Raw genomic sequence first — 20063 nt, forward strand, 5'->3', positions numbered from 1 at the left:
GCGATTCTCCTGCCTCAGCCTCCAGAGTAGCTGGGACTACAGGTGCGTGCCACCACACCGGGCTAATTTTTGTATTTTTAGTAGAGATGGGCTTTCACTGTGTTGGCCAGGGTGGTCTCGAACTCCTGACCTCGTGATCTGCATGCCTCGACCTCCCAAAGTGCTGCTGGGATTACAGGTGTGAGCCACCACACCCGCCTGACCTTTAACATTTTTAAGAGGTACCCAGGAATGAGAACACTACCTGCATTGTAGATCAGCCTCTCTAGCATTCTCACAGTTTGACCTTTGGCTGATTCCTTCTTTCTCTTTTTCATATTTTTGTGCTATAATGCTTTATGAGGAAAAGAGTCAATCAAACTCTTAGCCTGAAATGAATTAATGCCTTCTTAGCCTGAAATCCAGCGTTTTACTTTTCCCCTAGCTCAGGGTTTCCCAAACTGTTTTTAAAGTGCTATTTCCATAAGATTTAATAGGTGCTCAAGAAAAAAGATAATCTCATGGTCAAAAAAAGATTGAAAAAGTGGTGTATACTATACCCACTCTGGGATATTCACAAGGTATTAAAGTTTTGAGAAGACCTGAATTAAAGAAATTTGTCCATGTTTACCCATTTATTTGATCACAGAATCCTCCTTTTGTGGAACCGATATTTGTGTTTACCAACTCATTTGATCACCTCTGTCAATAACCCTCCTTGATGGAATGTACATTAATGTCTTGTGGCTCTAGTGTACTGCAGAAATTGGCTTGGAAAATGCTGTTCGATAGCCATGTCCCTCATTTCACATACACCAAATTGAACCACCAGCAGTTAGCCATATTCGCTTTCCCACTTCCAAGCCTTTTCTAATTATTCACTCTGCTTGGGATGCTTTCTCTTCTCCTTGTTCTCTGGAATCTTTTCAGCCAAAGAAGCAAGGTCATTGCAGCAGCAATGATTCCCATTTCTGAAGTCTTAGCACTTGCCACTCTTCTAGCAATTTTAGTACCTAGTACTATGCTAATGTGTACCTGATCATTTTTCCTTCTCTACTTTACATTTCTTGGGGTTATTGTTTTCCACATAGTACATTAGCCTGGTGCATTGTTTGTAGCCAGAATTCAGTAAATAGTTGTGGAATGAATAAATAAATGAGTTGTGGCCAGGTGCAGTGGCTCATGCCTGTAATCCAGCACTTTGGGAGGCCGAGGTGGGCTGATCACTTGAAGTCGGGAGTTCAAGACCAACCTGGCCAACATAGTGAAACCCCATCTCTACTGGAAAAAAACACAAAAATTAGCCTGGCATGGTGGTGCGTGCCTGTAATCCCAGCTACCTGGGAGGCTGAGGCAGGAGAATTACTTGAACCTGGAAGGCGGAGGTTGCAGTGAGCTGAGATCGTGCCACTGCACTCCAACCTGGGTGACAGAGTGAGACTGCATCTCAAAAAATAATAATAATAAAAAATAAATAAACAAGTTGCAATAGGATGAAATTTAAAATGTTATCTATAGTAAATAATGGAATTGGAGTTTGAAGAGGAGGAATGGGGAGGGATCTCTGAAAGGCTGATCTATGTATATGATTTTTAACAGTTTTATTAATTGGCATAAAAGTATACAATTTGGTGATCTGGGGCATCTGTGTGCACCCAAGAAACCACAGCCACAGTCAAAATAATGAGAAGATCCGCCACCGCAAAAAGTTTCCTCATGCCCCTTGTAATCCCTCCACTCCACCCTTTCCTACATCTTCCTCCCTCTTGTGTACCACCCCCTTCATACCACCTCCTTAGGCCAATTCAAGGGAATCACTGATCTGCTTTTGGTCATTATACATTGAAGTAGATTTCATTGAAATTTATATAAATGGAATCATGCTATATATACTCTATTTTGCCTGACTTCTTCACACGGCATAACTATTTTGAGATTTATTTATGTTGCAACATATTCATTCCTTTTTATTACTGAGTAGTATTTCATTGTATAGCTACACCACAGTTCGCTTACCCATTTACTTATTTATAGACATTTGGATTTTTTTCTAGTTTTTTGGCTATTAAAAATAAAAATTCTATGAACATTTGTATGTAAGTCTTTTTATAATGTATGCTTTCATTTATCTCATGTAAATACGTAGGAGTTGGCCAGGCATGGTGGCTCATGCCTGTAGTTCCAGAACTTTGGGAAGCTGAGGAAGGTGGATCACTTAAGGTCAGGAGTTTGAGACCAGCCTGGCCAACATGGTGAAACCCCGTCTCTACTAAAAATACAAAAATTAGCCGGGCATGGTGGTGGGCGCCTGTAATCCCAGCTACTCAGGAGGCTGAGGCAGGAGAATTGCTTGAACCCAGGAGGCAGAGGTTGCAGTGAGCTAAGATTGCACCATTGCACTCCAACCTGGGCAATATGAGTGAAACTCTGTCTCAAAAAATCAAAAACAAAAACAAAAACTTAAGAGTGAAACGATGGCTCCTGTGCTAAGTGTATGTTTAACTTATTAAGAAACTGTCAGGTATGACACCAGAGGCAAAGGCAACAAAATAAAAAATAAATAAATTGGGCTACTTCAAAATTGAAAACTTTTGTGCAAAAACAGGACAATAATCAACAAAAGGTAATCAATGTAATGAAAGAAAATATCTACAAATTGTGTATCTGATAAGGGGTTAAGGTCTAGCATATATAAAGAAATCCTACAGATCAACAGTAACTAGAACAACAAAAACAATTAAAACGTGGGAAAAGGATCAGCCTCAGTGCCTCACACCTGCAATCCCAAGCACTTTGGGAAGCCAAGGCAAGAGGATCGCTTGAGCCCAGGAGTTGGAGACCAGCAGGGGCAACAGAGATTGAGGCAGGAGGATCACTTGAACCCAGGAGTTGTAGGCTGCAGTGAGCTGTGATCACACGACTGCACTCCAGCTTGGGTGACAGAGTAAAACCTTGTCTCAAAAAAAAAAAAAAAAAAAAAATGTGGGAAAAGGACTCCAATAGACATTTCTCCAAAGTAAGTATACAGATGGCCAATAAGTACATGAAAAGATGTTCAGAATCTCTAGTCATTAGGGAACTGCAAATCAAAGCCACCATGAGATAGCACTTCATATCCATTAGGATGGCTATTATTAAAAACAGAAAATAAGTTTTGTCGAGAATGTGGAGAAATTGGAGCCCTTGTGCTCTGCTGGTGGGAATGTAGAATGGCATAGCCTCTGTGGAAAACAATATGATGTTTCCTCAAAAAGTTAAAAACATAGGGCCGGGTGCAGTGGCTCACTCCTGTAATCCCAGCTCTTTGGGAGGCCGAGGCAGCAGATCACAAGGTCAGGAGATTGAGACCATCCTGGCTAACACTGTGAAACCCTGTCTCTACTAAAAATACAAAAAATTAGCCGGGCGTGGTGGCAGGCACCTGTAGTCTCAGCTACTCCGGAGGCTGAGGCAGGAGAATGGTGTGAACCCAGGAGGCGGAGCTTGCAGTGAGCCGAGATAATGCCACTGCACTCCAGCCTGGGCAACAAAGCAAGACTCCGTCTCGATTAAAAAAAAAAAAAAATTAAAAACATATCATATGATCCAGCAGTTTCACTTCTGGGCATGTACCTCCCAAAAATGAAAGCAGAAACCCAAAGAGATACTTGTAAATTAATGTTCAATCGCAGCATTATTCACAATAGCTAAAAGGTGGGAGCAACCCAAGTGTTCATTAATGGATAAATGTGTAAACACAGTATGTTATATAGTATTTAGCCTTAAAAAGAAAGGAAATTCTGACATGCTACAATATGGATGAACTTTGAAGGCATTATGCTAAGAGACATAAGCAGTCACAAAAGGCAAAATAATGTATGACTCCACACATACAAAGTACCTAGAGCAGTCAAATTCAGAGACAAAGTAGAATGTGTGTTGCCAGAGGTGGAGGGTGGGAGGAATAGGGAGTTACTGTTTAATGAGTACAGAGTGTCAGTTTTGCAAGATGAAGGAAATTCTAGAGATGGACAGTGGTAATGGTTGTACAGCAATGTGAATTTACTTAATGTCACTGAACTGCACACTTAAAAATGGTTAAAATGGTCATGGCACGGTGGCTCAGGCCTGTAATCTCAGCACTTTGGGAGGCCAAGACAGGTGGATCACGAGGTCAGGAGATTGAGACTATCCTGGCCAACGTGGTGAAACCCCATTTCTACTAAAACACAAAAAGTTAGCTGGGCATGGTGGTGCACACCTGTAGTCCCAGCTACTCGGGAGGGTGAGGCAGGGGAATCGCTTGAACCCAGGAGACAGAGATTGCAGCGTGCCGAGATCACGCCACTGTACTCCAGCCTGGCGACAGAGCAAGACTCCGTCTCAAAAACAAAAACAAACAAAAATGCTTAAAATGGCCATATGAAGAAAGGGAAAAAAATGAAAAGGTTAAAATGACAAATTTTATTTTTTTATATATATATATATTTTTTTTTACTGCAATTTTGTTTTGTTTTGTTTTTTGAGAAAGTATCTTCCTCTGTCTCTCAGGCTGGGGTGCAATGGTGTGATCTTGGCTCACTGCAGTCTCCTCTTCCCAGGCTCAAGCCATCCTCCTGCTTCAGCCTCCGGAGTAGCTGAGACTACAGGCACATGCCACTGCATTCGGCTAATTTTTGTATTTTTTGTAGAGACAGAGTTTTGCCATGTTGCCCAGGCTGGTCCCAAACTCCTGAGCTGAGGTGACCCTCCCGCCTCCACCTCCCAAAGTGCTGGGATTATAGGCATGAGCCACTGTGTCTGGCCTTATTTACATTTCCAGCAACAGTGTATGAGAGTTCCAGTTATTCCCCATCCTCATCAACACTTAGTACAATAAGTCTTTTTAATTTTAGTCATTCTAATTGATGAGTAACATCTCATTGTGGTTTTAACTTGCATTTCCCTGATGCCTAATAGGGTTGAATATAAAGCATGTGCTTATTTGTTCTTGGTATATCTTCTTTGATGAAGCATCTGTTAAAATAAATTGCCCATTTTTGGCCAGGCACGGTGGCTCACGCCTGTAATTCCAGCACTTTGAGAGGCCAAGGCGGGCGGATCACGAGGTCAGGAGATCAAGACCATTCTGGCTAACACGGTGAAACCCCGTCTCTACTAAATATACAAAAACAATTTAGCTAGGTGTGGTGGCAGGCTCCTGTAGTCCCAGCTACTTGGAAGACTGAGGCAGGAGAATGGCATGAACCTGGGAGGTGGAACTTGCAGGGAGCCAAGGTCACACCACTGCACTCCAGCCTGGGTGACAGAGTGACACCCCGTCTCAATAAATAAATAAATAAATAATTTGCCCATTTGTATAGGGAGCTGTTTTCTTGAGTGTTGAGAGTTCTTTATACCAGTAAGATACAAATCTTACATCAGATACATATTTATGAAAATATTTTCTTCCAGCCTCTAGTTTTCTAATGAACAGTTTCTCTTGAAGAGCAAAATTTAAAATTTTGATGAAATCCAATTGGTTATGTTTGGTGGTCATATCTAGGAAAGCTTTGCCTAATGCATGGTCACAAGGGTTTTCTTACACATTGTTTTGATAGTTTTAAGTTTTACATTTAGCTCTATTCAATTTTGAGTTAATTTTTATATATAGCATGAGATATAGATCAAAGAAGTTTTTTGTTTTGTTTTATTTTTACGTGTGAATATCCAGTTGTTCCAGTATCATTTGTTGAACAGACTTCTTTCTCCAAGGAATTGCTTTTGCATATTTGTCAGTAATCTGTTATTCATGTATGTGTGGGTCCATTTCTGGACTCTCCATTCTGTTCCATTTCTTGTCTATCTTAACAGCAGTACAAACTGCCTTGCCTACCATAGCTTTATAATAAATATAGGTCAATAAATCTGTATTTTAGATTTAAGTCTAAATTTCACATTGAGATTAAAATCTAAAGTCTATATTTTAGATTTAATGAATAAATAAAGAAATTTAAATAAGTTTAAATTTCTACTTTATAAATAAATGAATGGGAAAAAGCCATGTTAATCTTCCAACTGTGTTCTACTTTTACAAAGTCATTTTGGTGTGCTAGATTCTTAGCACTCTTATATGAACTTTAAAAACAATTTGTCGGCCGGGCGCGGTGGCTCAAGCCTGTAATCCCAGCACTTTAGGAGGCCGAGACGGGCAGATCATGAGGTCAGGAGATCGAGACCATCCTGGCTAACATGGTAAAACCCCGTCTTTACTAAAAAATACAAAAAACTAGCCGAGCGAGGTGGCGGGCACCTGTAGTCTCAGCTACTTGGGAGGCTGAGGCAGGAGAATGGCGTAAACCCGGGAGGCGGAGCTTGCAGTGAGCTGAGATCCGGCCACTGCACTCCAGCCTGGGCCACAGAGCGAGACTCTGTCTCAAAAAAAAAACAACAACAAAACAATTTGTCAATTTCTACCAAAAAAAAACAACACAGAAACCCATGTAGAGTTTTGGATTGGGTATGCTTTAAATCTGTAGCTCAATTTAGGTAGAATTAACATCTTAATAATGTTCAGTCTTTCAACCCGTGGATATGGTGTGTGCTTCTATTTACTTAGACCTTCTTTAATTTCTCTCAGTAGTGTTCTGTAGTTTTAACTTTTGTACAGGTCTTACTCATCTTTTGGTAAAATTTATTCTTATTCCCTATTTTTGATGCTATTACACATGGTATTATATTTTAATTTTAATTTGATTGTTCATTGCTGATACAGAAAAATATTATTTTGTGTAGTGATCTTATATCCTACAACAAGCTTGTCCAACCCGTGGCCTGTGGGCCACATGTGACCCAAGACAGCTTTGAATGTGACCCAACACAAATTTATAAACTTTGTTAAAACATGAGACTTTTTTTTTCTTTGCAGTTTCTTTTTTTTTTTTTTTTTTAAGCTCATCAACTATTATTAGTGTTAGTGTATTTTATGTGTGGCCCAAGACAATTCTTCATCCATTGTGGCTCAGGGACACCAAAAGATTGGACACCCCTGTCTTACAATTTTGCTAAACTTATTTATTAGTTTTAGTAGGTTTTTTGCATATTTCATCATATTTTCTATATAAATGATAGTAGAGATGTACTGTTTGTGAATAAAGGCAGTTTCATTTCTTTCTTTCTGATCTGGATGTCTTTTATTTTCTTTTCTTGATTGATTGCACTGGCTAGAAGCTCCAGTACAATGGTGAATAGTAGTATTGAGAGTGAACCTTCTTGTCTTATTTCTGATCGTGGAGATAAAGCATTCAGTCTTTCACTGTTAAGTCCGATGTTAGCTGTAGGTTTTTCAAAGGTGCCTATCAGATTGAGGAAGTATAATTCTATTCCTACTTTGCTAAGAAGTTTCCTCAGGGATAGATATTAAATATTAGATCTTGTCAAGTGCTTTTTCTATGTTGAGTGACATGATCATACAGTTTTTCTTTTTTATTAATATTTTGGGCTTTGGTAGTTTATGTCTTTAAAGGAATTTGTTCATCTGTATTGTCAAATTTATGGTATAAAGGTATTCATAATATTCTCTTGTTAACCTTTTAATATTTGTAGAATCTATAGTGATGGCATCTCTCTCATTTTTTATTTTGTACAACATGATGTTTTGAAATATGTATATGTTGTGGAATGGCTAAATAAGCTAATTAACATATGTATTACCTCACATATTTATCCCTTTTTATGATCAGAACACTTGAAGTCTACTTTCTTAGCAATTTGCAAGGAAACAATATAGTAGTCACCATGTTATACAATAGATCTCTTGAATTTATTTCTCCTCCCACAACCTCTGGTAACCAGCATTCTACTCTCTACTTGTGTGAGTTCAACTTTTGTAGATTGTACATATGAATGAGATCATTCAGTATTTGTCTTTCTGTGCCTGGCTATTTCACTTAACATAATATCTCCAGGTTCATCATGTTGTCACAAATGACAGGATGCCCTTCTTTTTTAAGACTGAGTAGTATTCCGTTGTGTATATGTGCCACATTTTCTTCATTCATCTGTTGATAGACATTTAGATTGACACCATATCTTGATCATTGTCAATAATGTTGCAATGAATATGGAGTGCAGGTATCTTTTCAATATACGAATACTGTTCTTTGGATATTCAGTAGTGGGATTGCTTGATCATATGGTAGTTCTATTTTCAATTTTTTGAGAAACCTCCTTACTGTGTTCCATAATTTACATTCCTACCAGCAATGTGCAAGGATTCCCTTTTCTCTACATCTTCACCAACATTTATCTTTCTTTTTTTAATCATAGCCATTTTAACAGGTGTAAGAAGAAATCTCATGGATATAATTTGCATTTCTCTAATGATTAACAATCTTGGGCATTTTTTCATACTCCTATTGGGCATTTGTATGTCTTTTGAGAAATATCTATCAGGCCCTTTGATCATTTCTTTTTTTTTTTTTTTTTTTTTTTTTTTTTTTTGAGATGGAGTCTCGCTCTGTTGTGCAGGCTGGAGTGCAGTGGTGTGATCTTGGCTCACTGCAACCCCCACCTCCCAAGTTCAAGCAATTCTCCTGCATCAGCCTCCCGAGTAACTGGGACTACAGGCATGTGCCACCATGCCCAGCTACTTTTTTGTGTTTTTTTGTAGAGATGGGATTTCACCATGTTAGCCAGGATGGTCTCTATCTCCGACCTTGTGATCCACTCGCCTTGGCCTCCCAAAGTGCTGGGATTACAGGTGTGAGCCACCGTGGCTGGCCAAATTTTTCTTTCTTTGTGTCCTTACTCTATAAGCTTTTTTCCATTTTTAAAATTTTTTATTTTCTTTTTTTACTTTTTTAACTTTTTTGTTAAAACTAAGACACAGGACAGGTGTGGTGGCTCATGCCTGTAATCCCAGCACTTTGGGCAACCGAGGCGGGCTGATCACCACCTGAGGTCAGGAGTTAGAGAGCAACCTGACCAACATGGAGAAACCCTGTCTCTACTAAAAATACAAAATTAGCTGGGCGTGGTGGCGCATGCCTGTAATCCCAGCTACTTGGGAGGCTGAGGCAGGAGAATCACTTGAACCTGGGAAGCAGAGGTTGTGGTGAGCCAAGATAGAGCCATTGCTCTATCTCTAGCCTGGGCAACAAGATAAAACTCCGTCTCAAAAAAAAAAAAAACAGGCCAGGCACCGTGGCTCACGCCTGTTTCTTTGAGAACATTGTAGTGCAAGTCTTCTGGTGATAAATTACTTAAAATTTTGTTTTTGAAAGGTATTTTCACAAGTACAGAATTTAAGGTTGCCAACTTTTTTCTTTCCATACTTGTTTGCTTTTTATTCCTCTAAGAAATCTGTTATCATCTTTGTCTTTATTTTTTATATGTAATGTGTCCTTTTTCTCTACTTTTGAGATTTTTGCTGTATCATAATTTTAAGCAATTTGTTTATGATGTTTTGACTTTATTTGGTATAGTTTTCTTCATGTTTTTTGTGTTTCATGTTCATTGAGCTTCTTGGATCTCTGGCTTTATGCTTTTTCTTAAATTTGGAAAAATATTGGCCATTATTTCTTCAAATATGTTTTCTGTCCCTCCTCCAATCTGCTTTCCTTTAGGGACTGAAATGACATATATATTAGGCAACTTGAAGTTGTGTTACAGCCCACTGATTTTTTTTTGTTTTTGATAATTTTTATTGCTATGTCTACAAATTCATCTTTTCAGCTGCAGTTTCTAATCTGCCATTAATCCCACGCATTTTCATCTTCACACATAATTTTTCTATCTAGAAGTTCCATTTGGGTCTTTTTTATTTCTTCCATGTCTTTATGTAACTTTTTAAACCGATAGAATACAATTATTATAACTGTTTTAATGTTTTTATTTGCTAACTTAACATCTGTGTCAATTCTGGGTCAGTTTTGATTGATTGATTATTCTCATATGGGCCATGTTTTCCTGCTTCTTTGGATGCTTGGTAATCTTTGGATATTAGACTTTGTGAATTTTACCTTGTTAGGTATTGATTATTTTAGTATTCCTATGAATATCCTTGAGTATTGTCCTCTAGTGCAATCAAGTCAATTGGAAACAGTTTGATCCTTTTAGGTCTTACTTTTTATGATCTGTGTGGTGATCTGAGCAGTGTTCAGTCTACAGCTAATTATCAGCCCTACTGAGATAAAAGACTTCTGAGTATCTATCTAATGCCTCATGAATTAGAAATTTTTTCAGTCTGATTGCTGGCAACAGGCACCAGCCTTATGTGAGCACAAAACACTGTTCCCTGTAACTTCGTTGAAGGATTCTTTCTCCAGACTTAAGTAATTTTCTTATGCACATGCTAATCAGTATTCTGTCCCTAGACTTAAGGGTGTCCCTCTGCTAATCTCTTGGTTCCTCTGTCTCTGGAGCCTTCTCCTCTTCAGTAATTTTTTCTGTCAGTTCTAGTCACCTTGGTCTCCCCAAATTCTCAACTCTACTTCCTCAACTCAGGTAGTCCACTGGGGTAACTTCTGGGTGCCCTCTCCCTGTGCTGTTTCCTGGAAACTCTCTCAAAGCAATAAACTGGGGTGATTTATTTTTTCCATCTCTCAGGAATTGCTCTCTCATTGCTTGTCTTGTTTCCTGAAACCATTGTTTTATCCTTTGTTCTGTGGGCTGTTTATTTGTTTGTTTTGGGTTATTTCAGGCCAGAGGGTAAATGTAGTTACTATTACTTCATCTTGGCCAGAAGTAAAAGTTGTAACAACAGTTATTTGTTTTCTACCTCAGGGTCAGTTGGGCTTCAGCTGATTTAATCTGGGGTCATTGAGAACTCTTTGGGCTAAGCTAATTTCTACTGGACTTTATATATATATGTACATATAAATACATATGTATGTGCTAAGCTAATTTCTACTGGACTTTATATACGTACATATGTATGTGTATAATACACACATATACACATATACATTTATGTGTGTGTGTGTTTATATATACATGTGTATGTATGTGTGTATATGTATGTGTACATATATGTGTGTCCATATACATAAAGAAGGTTTAATTTAGTTGAAAGTAGAAATCAGCAGGTCAGTAGTAGCCACCATAATCTTGGGATATAATACTACTAATTTCAAAGAAATTATGGTATAGTGTTGAAATGTATATTTCTAAAAATAACTATGTAAATTATCATTTAACATCTTTGTTTTTTATTTTAAAATTAGAAGACAATGTATGTAAAACTATGCAAGAATCACAGGAAACCCACATATCCAACCACCTAGATGAAGTTGTTGCTGCTGTTAGCATCACTAATAGTAAGAAGTTCCAAAACAAGCTGCCTCAGACAGCACTATTCCAGCCTCCTCGAGAGAAACTCCACCTCTGTGAAGAGAAAGCAAAGTCTTATTCCAACAGTCACGAAGTAAGGAGACTTTTGTTTCTGTATTTCTACTCTGGGATTTGAGCTATGAGGTGTAATCAAGAGAAGTAGAATGTTTTGGATTACATTCCTAATCTCAGCAGTTTGGTACAAGAGAGTGTGTAAGACAGTGCCTTTGTTATAACATGAATGAATGTAGTATCTCTAGGCTCCAAGCACAGCAGCTGGCACAGCCAACAACAAATATTTATTGAGGTCCCACTGTGTGCCAAGTCTGGGCACTGGGATACAACACAAACAAAGCAGATGAAGCTTCTGCTCTCATAAGAGCTTATAATTCCTTATAATCTCAGATCTTGTTCTCTGCATGCTTCTTTCCCATTCTTTCCTTGAAAGTTTTACTCATTCACTAACTCATTCAGTAGGCATTTCTCTGTCACCTCTTATGTGTTGGGTCCTGTTCATCCATTCATCATAAATACCTATTGTATGCCTAATATGTGCCAGGTGCCATGTAGGTACCAGGGGCACAGAAAGAAAAGCCACAGTCTTTGTCTTGGAGGGACTCGGGATTTGGTTGGGAAGATAGATGGGGGACAGATAATGGTAGTCAGTTTGATAAGTTCTGTGAGAGCTCGAGTGACATAGATACAAAACAGAAAGGGGTGGGCAGTGAGCCTGGAGGTGGTAGAGGGACAGCAGGTAAAGCACACTTTCTTGGGATGGGAGTTACGTAGACTGCATTAGTAAACAGTGCTTAGGAGTTGGACAGGTGATGAAGAGGACCAAAATGTTCTGGACAGAGGTAGCAGATAGACAAGAGCCAAAGGTCTGAGGGAGTGCAGTCTGTTTGGAGAACTATAAGGAGCTGTCTGGGACTAATGTGTTAGTGACACAGGGCAAGATATGAAGCTGGATTATGGGCAGGAACTGAGGCCCAGAGGGCACTGAAGGCCTAGTGAAAGAGTTTTGATTTTCCCCTGAAGATGATGGAGGATTACCATGAGGTTATAAGTAGAAGCATGCCATGAGCAGGTTTGATTTTAAGAACAATCACTCCCATAGCTATGAAAGGTATGGACAAAAAAAGAGTAAAACTGGAAGAGGAGCATCAGTTAGGAGGATATTTGCAATAATCCTCCAATAATGAGGACCCGAACAACACGTGGCAGAGGCAATAGAAATGCTGAGCTCTTTTGAAAGGAATTTAGAAATGAAGTCAGTGGGACAGGACTGGATGACTGAGGGGACATAGGGAATGGGGATGTGAGAGTGAGAAAGATGGGGTGTGTAGAATTCCTACCACCCAAGGTCTGAGTCTGCTTGGATGATTGGAGACTTGCCCATGACCTTCATCAGTATAGTGAATACAGGAGAAAGACCAGGATTATAGAGAAAGAGCACAAATTTGGTTTTGAGGTTGTACTTGTTCATTATGCAACAGATACTCGGTACCTACTATTTGTAGGCTCTAGGCTGGCAGCCTTTCTCAACCAGACTTCTGCAAAAGAATTAAGCCCTCATGCCCAAAGGCATTTAACAAATGTAAAGAATTAACTTATTTTCTGTGTATCTAGAATGGTATTAAACATGTCATTGTTCTGTGGTTCTGGTGAAGAATCCAGGATACAATGGTGAATAGGACAGACAAGGTACATACCCTGATGGACCTGAGAGGCGATCGACGTTGTAAATGGACCAGATTCTTATAGACTGTGATAAGTGCTAAGGAGGACATAGAGTGGCTCTGTCTTGGGTAGCGTGATCAGGGAGGGCCTCCAGGAAGATAAGGTGAGACCTGAGGAAGAGAAGGAGCCAGTGTGGAGGAGCTGAGGGAAAAGAGTTCTAGGGAGAGGAAATAGCACACATAAAGCTACAAGGTAGGCACAAGCAGGACATATTTGAAGCAAGGAGAAGAAGCTGCAAGCTGACATTAAACATAGTGAGAGAGGCTGTCAGTTCACTTACGGCCTTGCAGGTTTCAAGCTAAGTGCCCTGGAAGGCCTTAAAAATATTTTCAGCAAGGTATTAACATGATGTAATTTACTTTTTAAAATATCAGGTTTTTGGTAATTTTGTATTTTAAAGTAATTTCTGACTTACAGAAAAGGCACAAGATTCACTCATTGTTAACATTTGCTGTGTTGCTTTGTTCTCTGACTCTCATTGTTTTTCTGAACTGAGAGTAAGTTATAGATATTATGGCCCTTTACCCCCAAATTCTTCAGTGTTTATTCCCTAAGAATAAAGCTATTCCCTTACATAGCCACGGTACAGTGATCGTAATTAGGAAATTAATGTCAGTATAATACTATTATCTAATCTGTAAACCTTGTTTATATTTCTTCTTAATAATGTCCTTTACAGAAAATAATCAGACCCATGGTTCAGTCTGTGAATTCATGCTAAATAGAGTTGTTATGTCTCTTTAGTCTCCTTTAATCTGAAACAGTTGCTTAACCTACTTTGTTTTTCATGATCTTGATATCTTGGAAATATGTACTCTAATTGTTTTGTAGAATATCTTTCCTTTTGAGTTTGTCTTATGCTTCCTCATGATTCTATTCAGATTGTACATTTGGAGCAGGAATACCACAGGTGTGACATGGGGCGCTCCTTAGTGCGTCCTGTCAGGAGGTGCAGAATGTCTATTTGTCTCGTGACAGTGATGCCAACCTTGAACATTTGGTTAAGGTGCTGTGTGGCAGGTTTCTTTACTGCAGAATTGCTATTTTTCCCTTTGTAATTAATAAGTATTTTGTGGGGAGATTCACTGAGACTATGTATATATTTAAAACTTCACTCCGTCAGTTTTAGTGTTCACTGATGATTTTCACCTGAATCAGTTATTACTATGATGTTTGTCACAGAGCCAGTCGCTGACTTCCACATGCTTTCAACATTTGTTTGTTGGCATTCTATTATAAGGAAGAGCTTTTCTTTCTTCACAGCTTATTTATCATTCATTTATTCCTATCAGTATGGGTTCAGGAAATTGTATTTTTCAAATACACTACAACCTATTGTTTTCTTGGAAGCTCAGATTATTCCATATCTGCCAATGGGAGACCCTTCAAGCTGACTCCTGAGTCCTCAATCCATCCCCTCATTGTTTAACCACTTCCTGATGCTACCACTTGCTGGTAAATCATCTCAATTTTCCAGCCTTATATTCCTTCATCTTTAAATTGAGGGGACCAGATTAGATTATTTCCAAGGCTCCTCCCAGTTTTGAAATTGCCTTGCTACTTCATACTTGTCTTCTGTCTGCCCCTTACCAATGCCTATTGCTAAAGCCACTGGGACTGGTAGAATAAAGGTTGGAAAACCAATAGGGATATTTGGACCATGCCTTATAACATAAGGAAGTGAAGGGAGGGCAAGCTGTTTCTTGTATACCTCTAACCCCGCTCAGGTCCTGAGAACCAAGGTTATTATCAGGGAAGCCCAACTCAGCCTGCACAGTCCCCTTTGCTGGAAATCTGTATTTGGGACAGATTCACTATCAAAACAGATCTCCCTCTTTTTTCTGTCTGGATTCCGTGATGTTGTCGTCATTTCCTTCTCTTTCATACACTGTAGTTGTTGTTCTCTTTCTCTCTCTCCAAAGAAGTCATTCCATAAACTTCCTGTGTCTAGAGGCAATAAAAAGGTGATTCCCAAAAGAAGTACAAACAGCCAGCTAACACATGAAGACGTTCAGCCTCATCAATTTGGGGGAAAAATGTGGACTAAATCCAGAAGAAATGGGCCAACTGACAAATTGACAAACTAAAACCAAAACAAAAATTCCACAATTTGTACTCGGTTCAACATAAGGGGCATTTCTGCTCACATATGATGTGTTGAAAGTATGAACTGGTGCAACCTCTTGGAGAGGTACTTCACCAATAGCTACTCACAGCCTCAGAATTTTGCATATCCTTTACACAACGATCCCATTTGGAGGAATTTATTTTGTGGGAATGTTTATGGGTGTGTGCAAAGGTATCCATACGGGATATTCAGTGAGTAAAAAATTTGCAGACACCTAAATGCCCAATAAAGAGTGGATTGAGTAATGCGGTTATGATATAATCATATAATAAAATACTGTAGAGCCATTCAAACTTATATCATAGAAGATGACATGAGAAGTTATTCATATATTGTTAAAACAGCAGACTGTAAACCTGCAAGTAGCTTATGAACCTATTTTTGAAAAAGAAAAAATAGCCAGGCGCAGTGGCTCACACCTGTAATCCCAGCACTTCGGGAGGCTGAGGCGGGCGGATCGTGAGGTCAGGAGATCGAGACCATCCTGGCTAACAAGGTGAAACCCTGTCTCTACTAAAAATACAAAAATTAGCCGGGCATGGTGGGGGGCGCCTATAGTCCTAGCTACTCGGGAGGCTGAGGCAGGAGAATGGCATGAACCCGGGAGGTGGAGCTTGTAGTGAGCGGAGATTGCACCACTGCACTCCAGCCTGGGTGACAGAACGAGACTCCGTCTCAAAAAAAAAAAACAAAGAAAAAAGAAAAAGAAAAAATATATAGATTCATAAAAATAAAGAATAAAGGGATATTTAGCTGCCTAGATATCTCTAGGGGGTAAACTTACAGGTGATTTTTAGTTTTTATCTTTTTGCTCGTCTGTATTTTGACAATGAGCATACATTATTTTTGCAGTAAGAAACAGGTTACTATAGAAAAAAAATGCCACAGTCCACCTTCTTTCAGCACTTTATGGTGAGCATGTATTCCTTAGCTTCCTCCTGCTAGGTCACAAAAGTGACTCTTCTTTGGCCAACTGTCTGGCTGTCTATTTTTGTCTAGAAAAATGTTGTTTTAGGGTGAAGGTATTTCCAATGCATGGAGGAATTGTGTGGAAATGCAAGTCCTTTGAGCTTTGACATTGATGGGGGTGCATCCTAGGGGCATCCTGGGTCTTCTCCACAACTCCATCGTTGTTCTTACCTTTCTTCCTCTGCTTTGACCCCTTCAGCTTTCTTTCTTCAGCCATCTCTCTTGCTGTTCTGACTATCTGCTGCTGCATAACACCCCAACAACTTAGTGTCTTAAAACAAAAAGAGCGATTCATTTTCTCATGAGCTTGCAGTTTTTGCAGAGCTCAGTGGGGTTTGCTCAGCTTTGTTCCACACAGCATCAGCTGGTCTTGAAAGGTCTGGAGAATCTAGTGCCAAAATGGTTCACTTTCTATGTGGGTCTTTCTATGTGGGTCTTCTCTCCACGGGGCCATGTTGGCTTCCTCACAGCACTGTGGTTGGGTTCTGTATTAGTTTGTGGTGCTGACATAATAAAATTCCACACATGCTGTGGCTTAAAGAACAGAGTTTATTTCCTCACAGTTCTGGAGGCTGGAAGTCCAAGATCAAGGTGTGAGCAGGGCTTGATTTCATTCTAAAGCCTCTCTCCTTGGTTTGTAGATGACTGCCCTCTTGTTGTATTCTCACATGGTCATTTCTCCATGTGCATGCCCATCCCTGGTGTCTTTTCCTCTTCATATATAAGGATACCAGCTGTATTGGACTAGGGTCCGCCCTAACACCTTGTTTGAACTTAAATCACCTCTTTAAAGACCTCATCTCCAAAAACAGTTAAATTATAAGCTGCTGGGGGTTGGAACTTAAATATATAAATTCAGGGAGGTTGGGGAGGGGACACAGTTCAGCCCATAACAGGTTTCAAGTGTGAGTACCCAAGAAGAGACAGAAAGCAAAGCCACCAGTTCCTTTAGACTGTGGCCTGAAAATTGGTCCTGCATCATTTCCTCCAGGTTCTATTGGCCAAACAGTCATAAAGCCCAGATTCACAGGAAATGGGACATAGACCCCCATCTGTGGATGGAAGGAGTATCAGAGAATTTTGGAGCTGAAGGTTTTCGTTTGTTTGTTTGTTTGTTTGTTTTGAGATGGAGTCTCGCTGTATTGCCCAGGCTGGAGTGCAGTGGTGCAATCTCGGCTCACTACAGACTCCGCCTCCCAGGTTCACACTGTTCTGCCTCAGCCTCCCAAGTAGCTGGGACAACAGATGCCCACCACCACGCTTGGCTAATTTGTTGTATTTTTAGTAGAGACTAAAAATACAGGGTTTCACCATGTTAGCCAGGATGGTCTCAATCTCTTGACCTCATGATCCACCCACCTCAGCCTCCCAAAGTGCTGGGATTACAGGTTTGAGCCACCGCGCCCGGCCTGGAACTGTGTTTTAAAACTACCAGCTTTGCTTTGAGGATATGGCTGCTCTGAGATCACCTCGAACTGGGAATCTAGTTTTCTGTTCTTTTTGTCCTAGCCCTGAATGAAAATGTGCTTCTCACTGCTTTAATCAACTCTGTAAGTCCTGCTGATCTCATTTGCTATGCTAGTGTAGACGGCTAAGGAGAGTTTTGAATTGAGAGCTAAAGTATAGTATTTGACAGCCTGGGCAACATGGCAAAACCCTATCTCTACCAAAAATACAAAAAATTAGCCAGGTGTGGTGGTGCACACCTGTGGTCCCAGCTGCTCAGGAGGCTGAGGTGGGAGGGTTGCTCGAGCCCACCCTGGAGGTCGAGGCTACAGTGAGCCAAGATTGTGCCACTGTACTCCAGCCTGGGTGACAGAGTGAGACCCTGTCTCTCTCTCTCTCTCTCACTCTCTCTCTCTCTCTCTCTCACCCTAACCCTAACCCTGTCTCTCTCTCTCTCTCTCTCTCTCACACACACACACACACACACACACACACACACACACACACAAAGTATAGTATTTGCGAACACTACCATTTGCCCCTGTTGTGCCTGCATATGGAGTAGCTGTTCATTGGTGGACAGCTGGGAAACCTAGAGAATGACTAGATGTCTGCTCTACTTTTTCTATTTTTTAAATTCTATTTCTTTTTTTCACCTTTAAATGTGCTATAAATTGTACTTCTTATGTTTATTGTCTATTTCATCTTACCAACTGTACACTCTACCACCCCAAATAGATCTTTGTCTGTTTTGTTCTCTGATACATCTCAAGTGCTTTGAACAATGTTTTGAACATAGTAGTCACTCAGTATTTATCAAAGGGATATAAAAGCACATTGATTTTGTGTTTTGTGACTCTTAAGTTTTAAGTTGTATAACTGGTAAGCCTGTTTTCTCTTCCTAACAGTACAAACAGGCCGTCCACGAGCTTGTGCGTTGCGTAGCACTGACAAGAATTTGCTATGGAGACTCACATTGGAAACTAGCAGAGGCACATGTTAATCTGGCTCAAGGCTACCTCCAGCTGAAAGGTAAGCTCGCCTTAGACTGAGGGTGATCAATTGGTTGATTTCTGCTGTTCTCCCCAAAATTTGATTCATACTTAATTCGAAGGATGGGGTTTTTTAATATTCTTCTTTCTAAATACCAAGAAGCCATTTCCTTTTAGAAAGAGTTGATAAAGTATATAACATGTAAACATTCAAAGGGGAAAAAGGGAAAAAATATTGTAACTTTTTTTTTTAATGATTTCAAAAGTAAGGTTCTTAGGAGAAAATTAATCTACAAAGAAGACTTTGTAGGAAAAAACCCAAGGTATGGAATAGGGGCCCAGAATGGGATTCATTCACACTTTTATTGGAGAATCTCTTGACTGTAAATAACCAAAAAATTTAAAAAGACTAACCCAAATTGACATAAACAAAAGTTTTTGGCTCATACAACTGAAAAATGCAAGAGAAAAACTTGCTTTAGATTTAGCCATATCCAGTGTTCAAACAATGTGACCAGGATTCAGTTTGTCTCTCTCCCACTGCTTGGCTCTGTTTTTCTTGGTATTTGCTCCATTCTTAGCCAGGCTTTGCCCACATAGCGGCAGCAAGACTGCCTGCAACTTTAGGCTTCCCTTATAAGCATTCCCAGGAGTAAAATAATGTCCCTCTACCAAAATCCTAGAATATGGGAAGGGTTCTAATTGAAACAACTTGGGTTGTATACCAAAGGCAAGGAGTAGTCTGATTGGCTAAACCTTCCTTTTGGCTTCATTGGATCCTGAAGGAGAAGCAGGCCTTCGCCAAATCACATGGATTGGATGTGCAGGAGCCAGGCATCCCAAAAGGGAAACGGGAGACTGGGTGCAGGGAAGACAAAAACAATAGACACCGAGGATGTGATAATGGCTTCTACTTACTGACTGTGCAGCCTAAGACAAGATGGACAAGAGCATCTCTCTGCTCAGCTTCTTCGGCTGAAAAGTGATAATGATGGTGATGGTGATGCTAACTTTCCAGGGTTGGCCCAGTGAATAAAGAAAACAATAGAAGTGGAAAACACCAAATGCCAAGCATATTCTATACCAAGCATATTCATTATTGCCATCCAATCAATTTGGCCAAATCTGATTATAGACTTGTCCTACCTATCAGATCAAAGCTGTTAGAGACCTTGGAGATTATCTAGTTTAAACTCTGCCCTCCCACCCCGTTTTGTAGATTCAGGGAAAACAATGAGTCTGAGTTAGAACAGCTTACCCCATACCACACTGTTAATAAGTAGCTGATCTAAGACTCAGACCTAGGATTTCAATGCCAGTTTGTCCTGCCATCTGGGGTTTCAGATGATGCTTTTCTTATACAGCCTGCTGCCTCTCTGCGTGATAGTCCTTCTCAATTTAAAGTAAGAGTAGTATCTGCCATTTATTAAAGTCTCATTTGGTGCCAGGCATCATGTTACTTTCCATGCATAACCTTGTTCAGTCCTCACCACGGTCCTCAGAGGTGGGTATTTTTAATA

At 39.9% G+C, this 20063-nt stretch overlaps 1 protein-coding gene across 1 annotated transcript in view; it reads left to right on the plus strand.

Moving 5' to 3' along the window:
- Positions 1-20063, plus strand: part of LOC105479405 (tetratricopeptide repeat domain 23) — a 111003-nt gene that overhangs the window by 9992 nt on the left and 80948 nt on the right. Inside the window, 2 exon segments of the mRNA XM_011737337.3 lie at positions 11163-11362; positions 18460-18583. Of these exon segments, the coding sequence (XP_011735639.2) occupies positions 11183-11362; positions 18460-18583 (304 nt within the window). The 5' untranslated portion in view covers positions 11163-11182.

The sequence above is a fragment of the Macaca nemestrina genome, chromosome 7 (genome assembly GCF_043159975.1).
Source record: "Macaca nemestrina isolate mMacNem1 chromosome 7, mMacNem.hap1, whole genome shotgun sequence".
Classification (NCBI taxonomy): domain Eukaryota; kingdom Metazoa; phylum Chordata; class Mammalia; order Primates; family Cercopithecidae; genus Macaca; species Macaca nemestrina.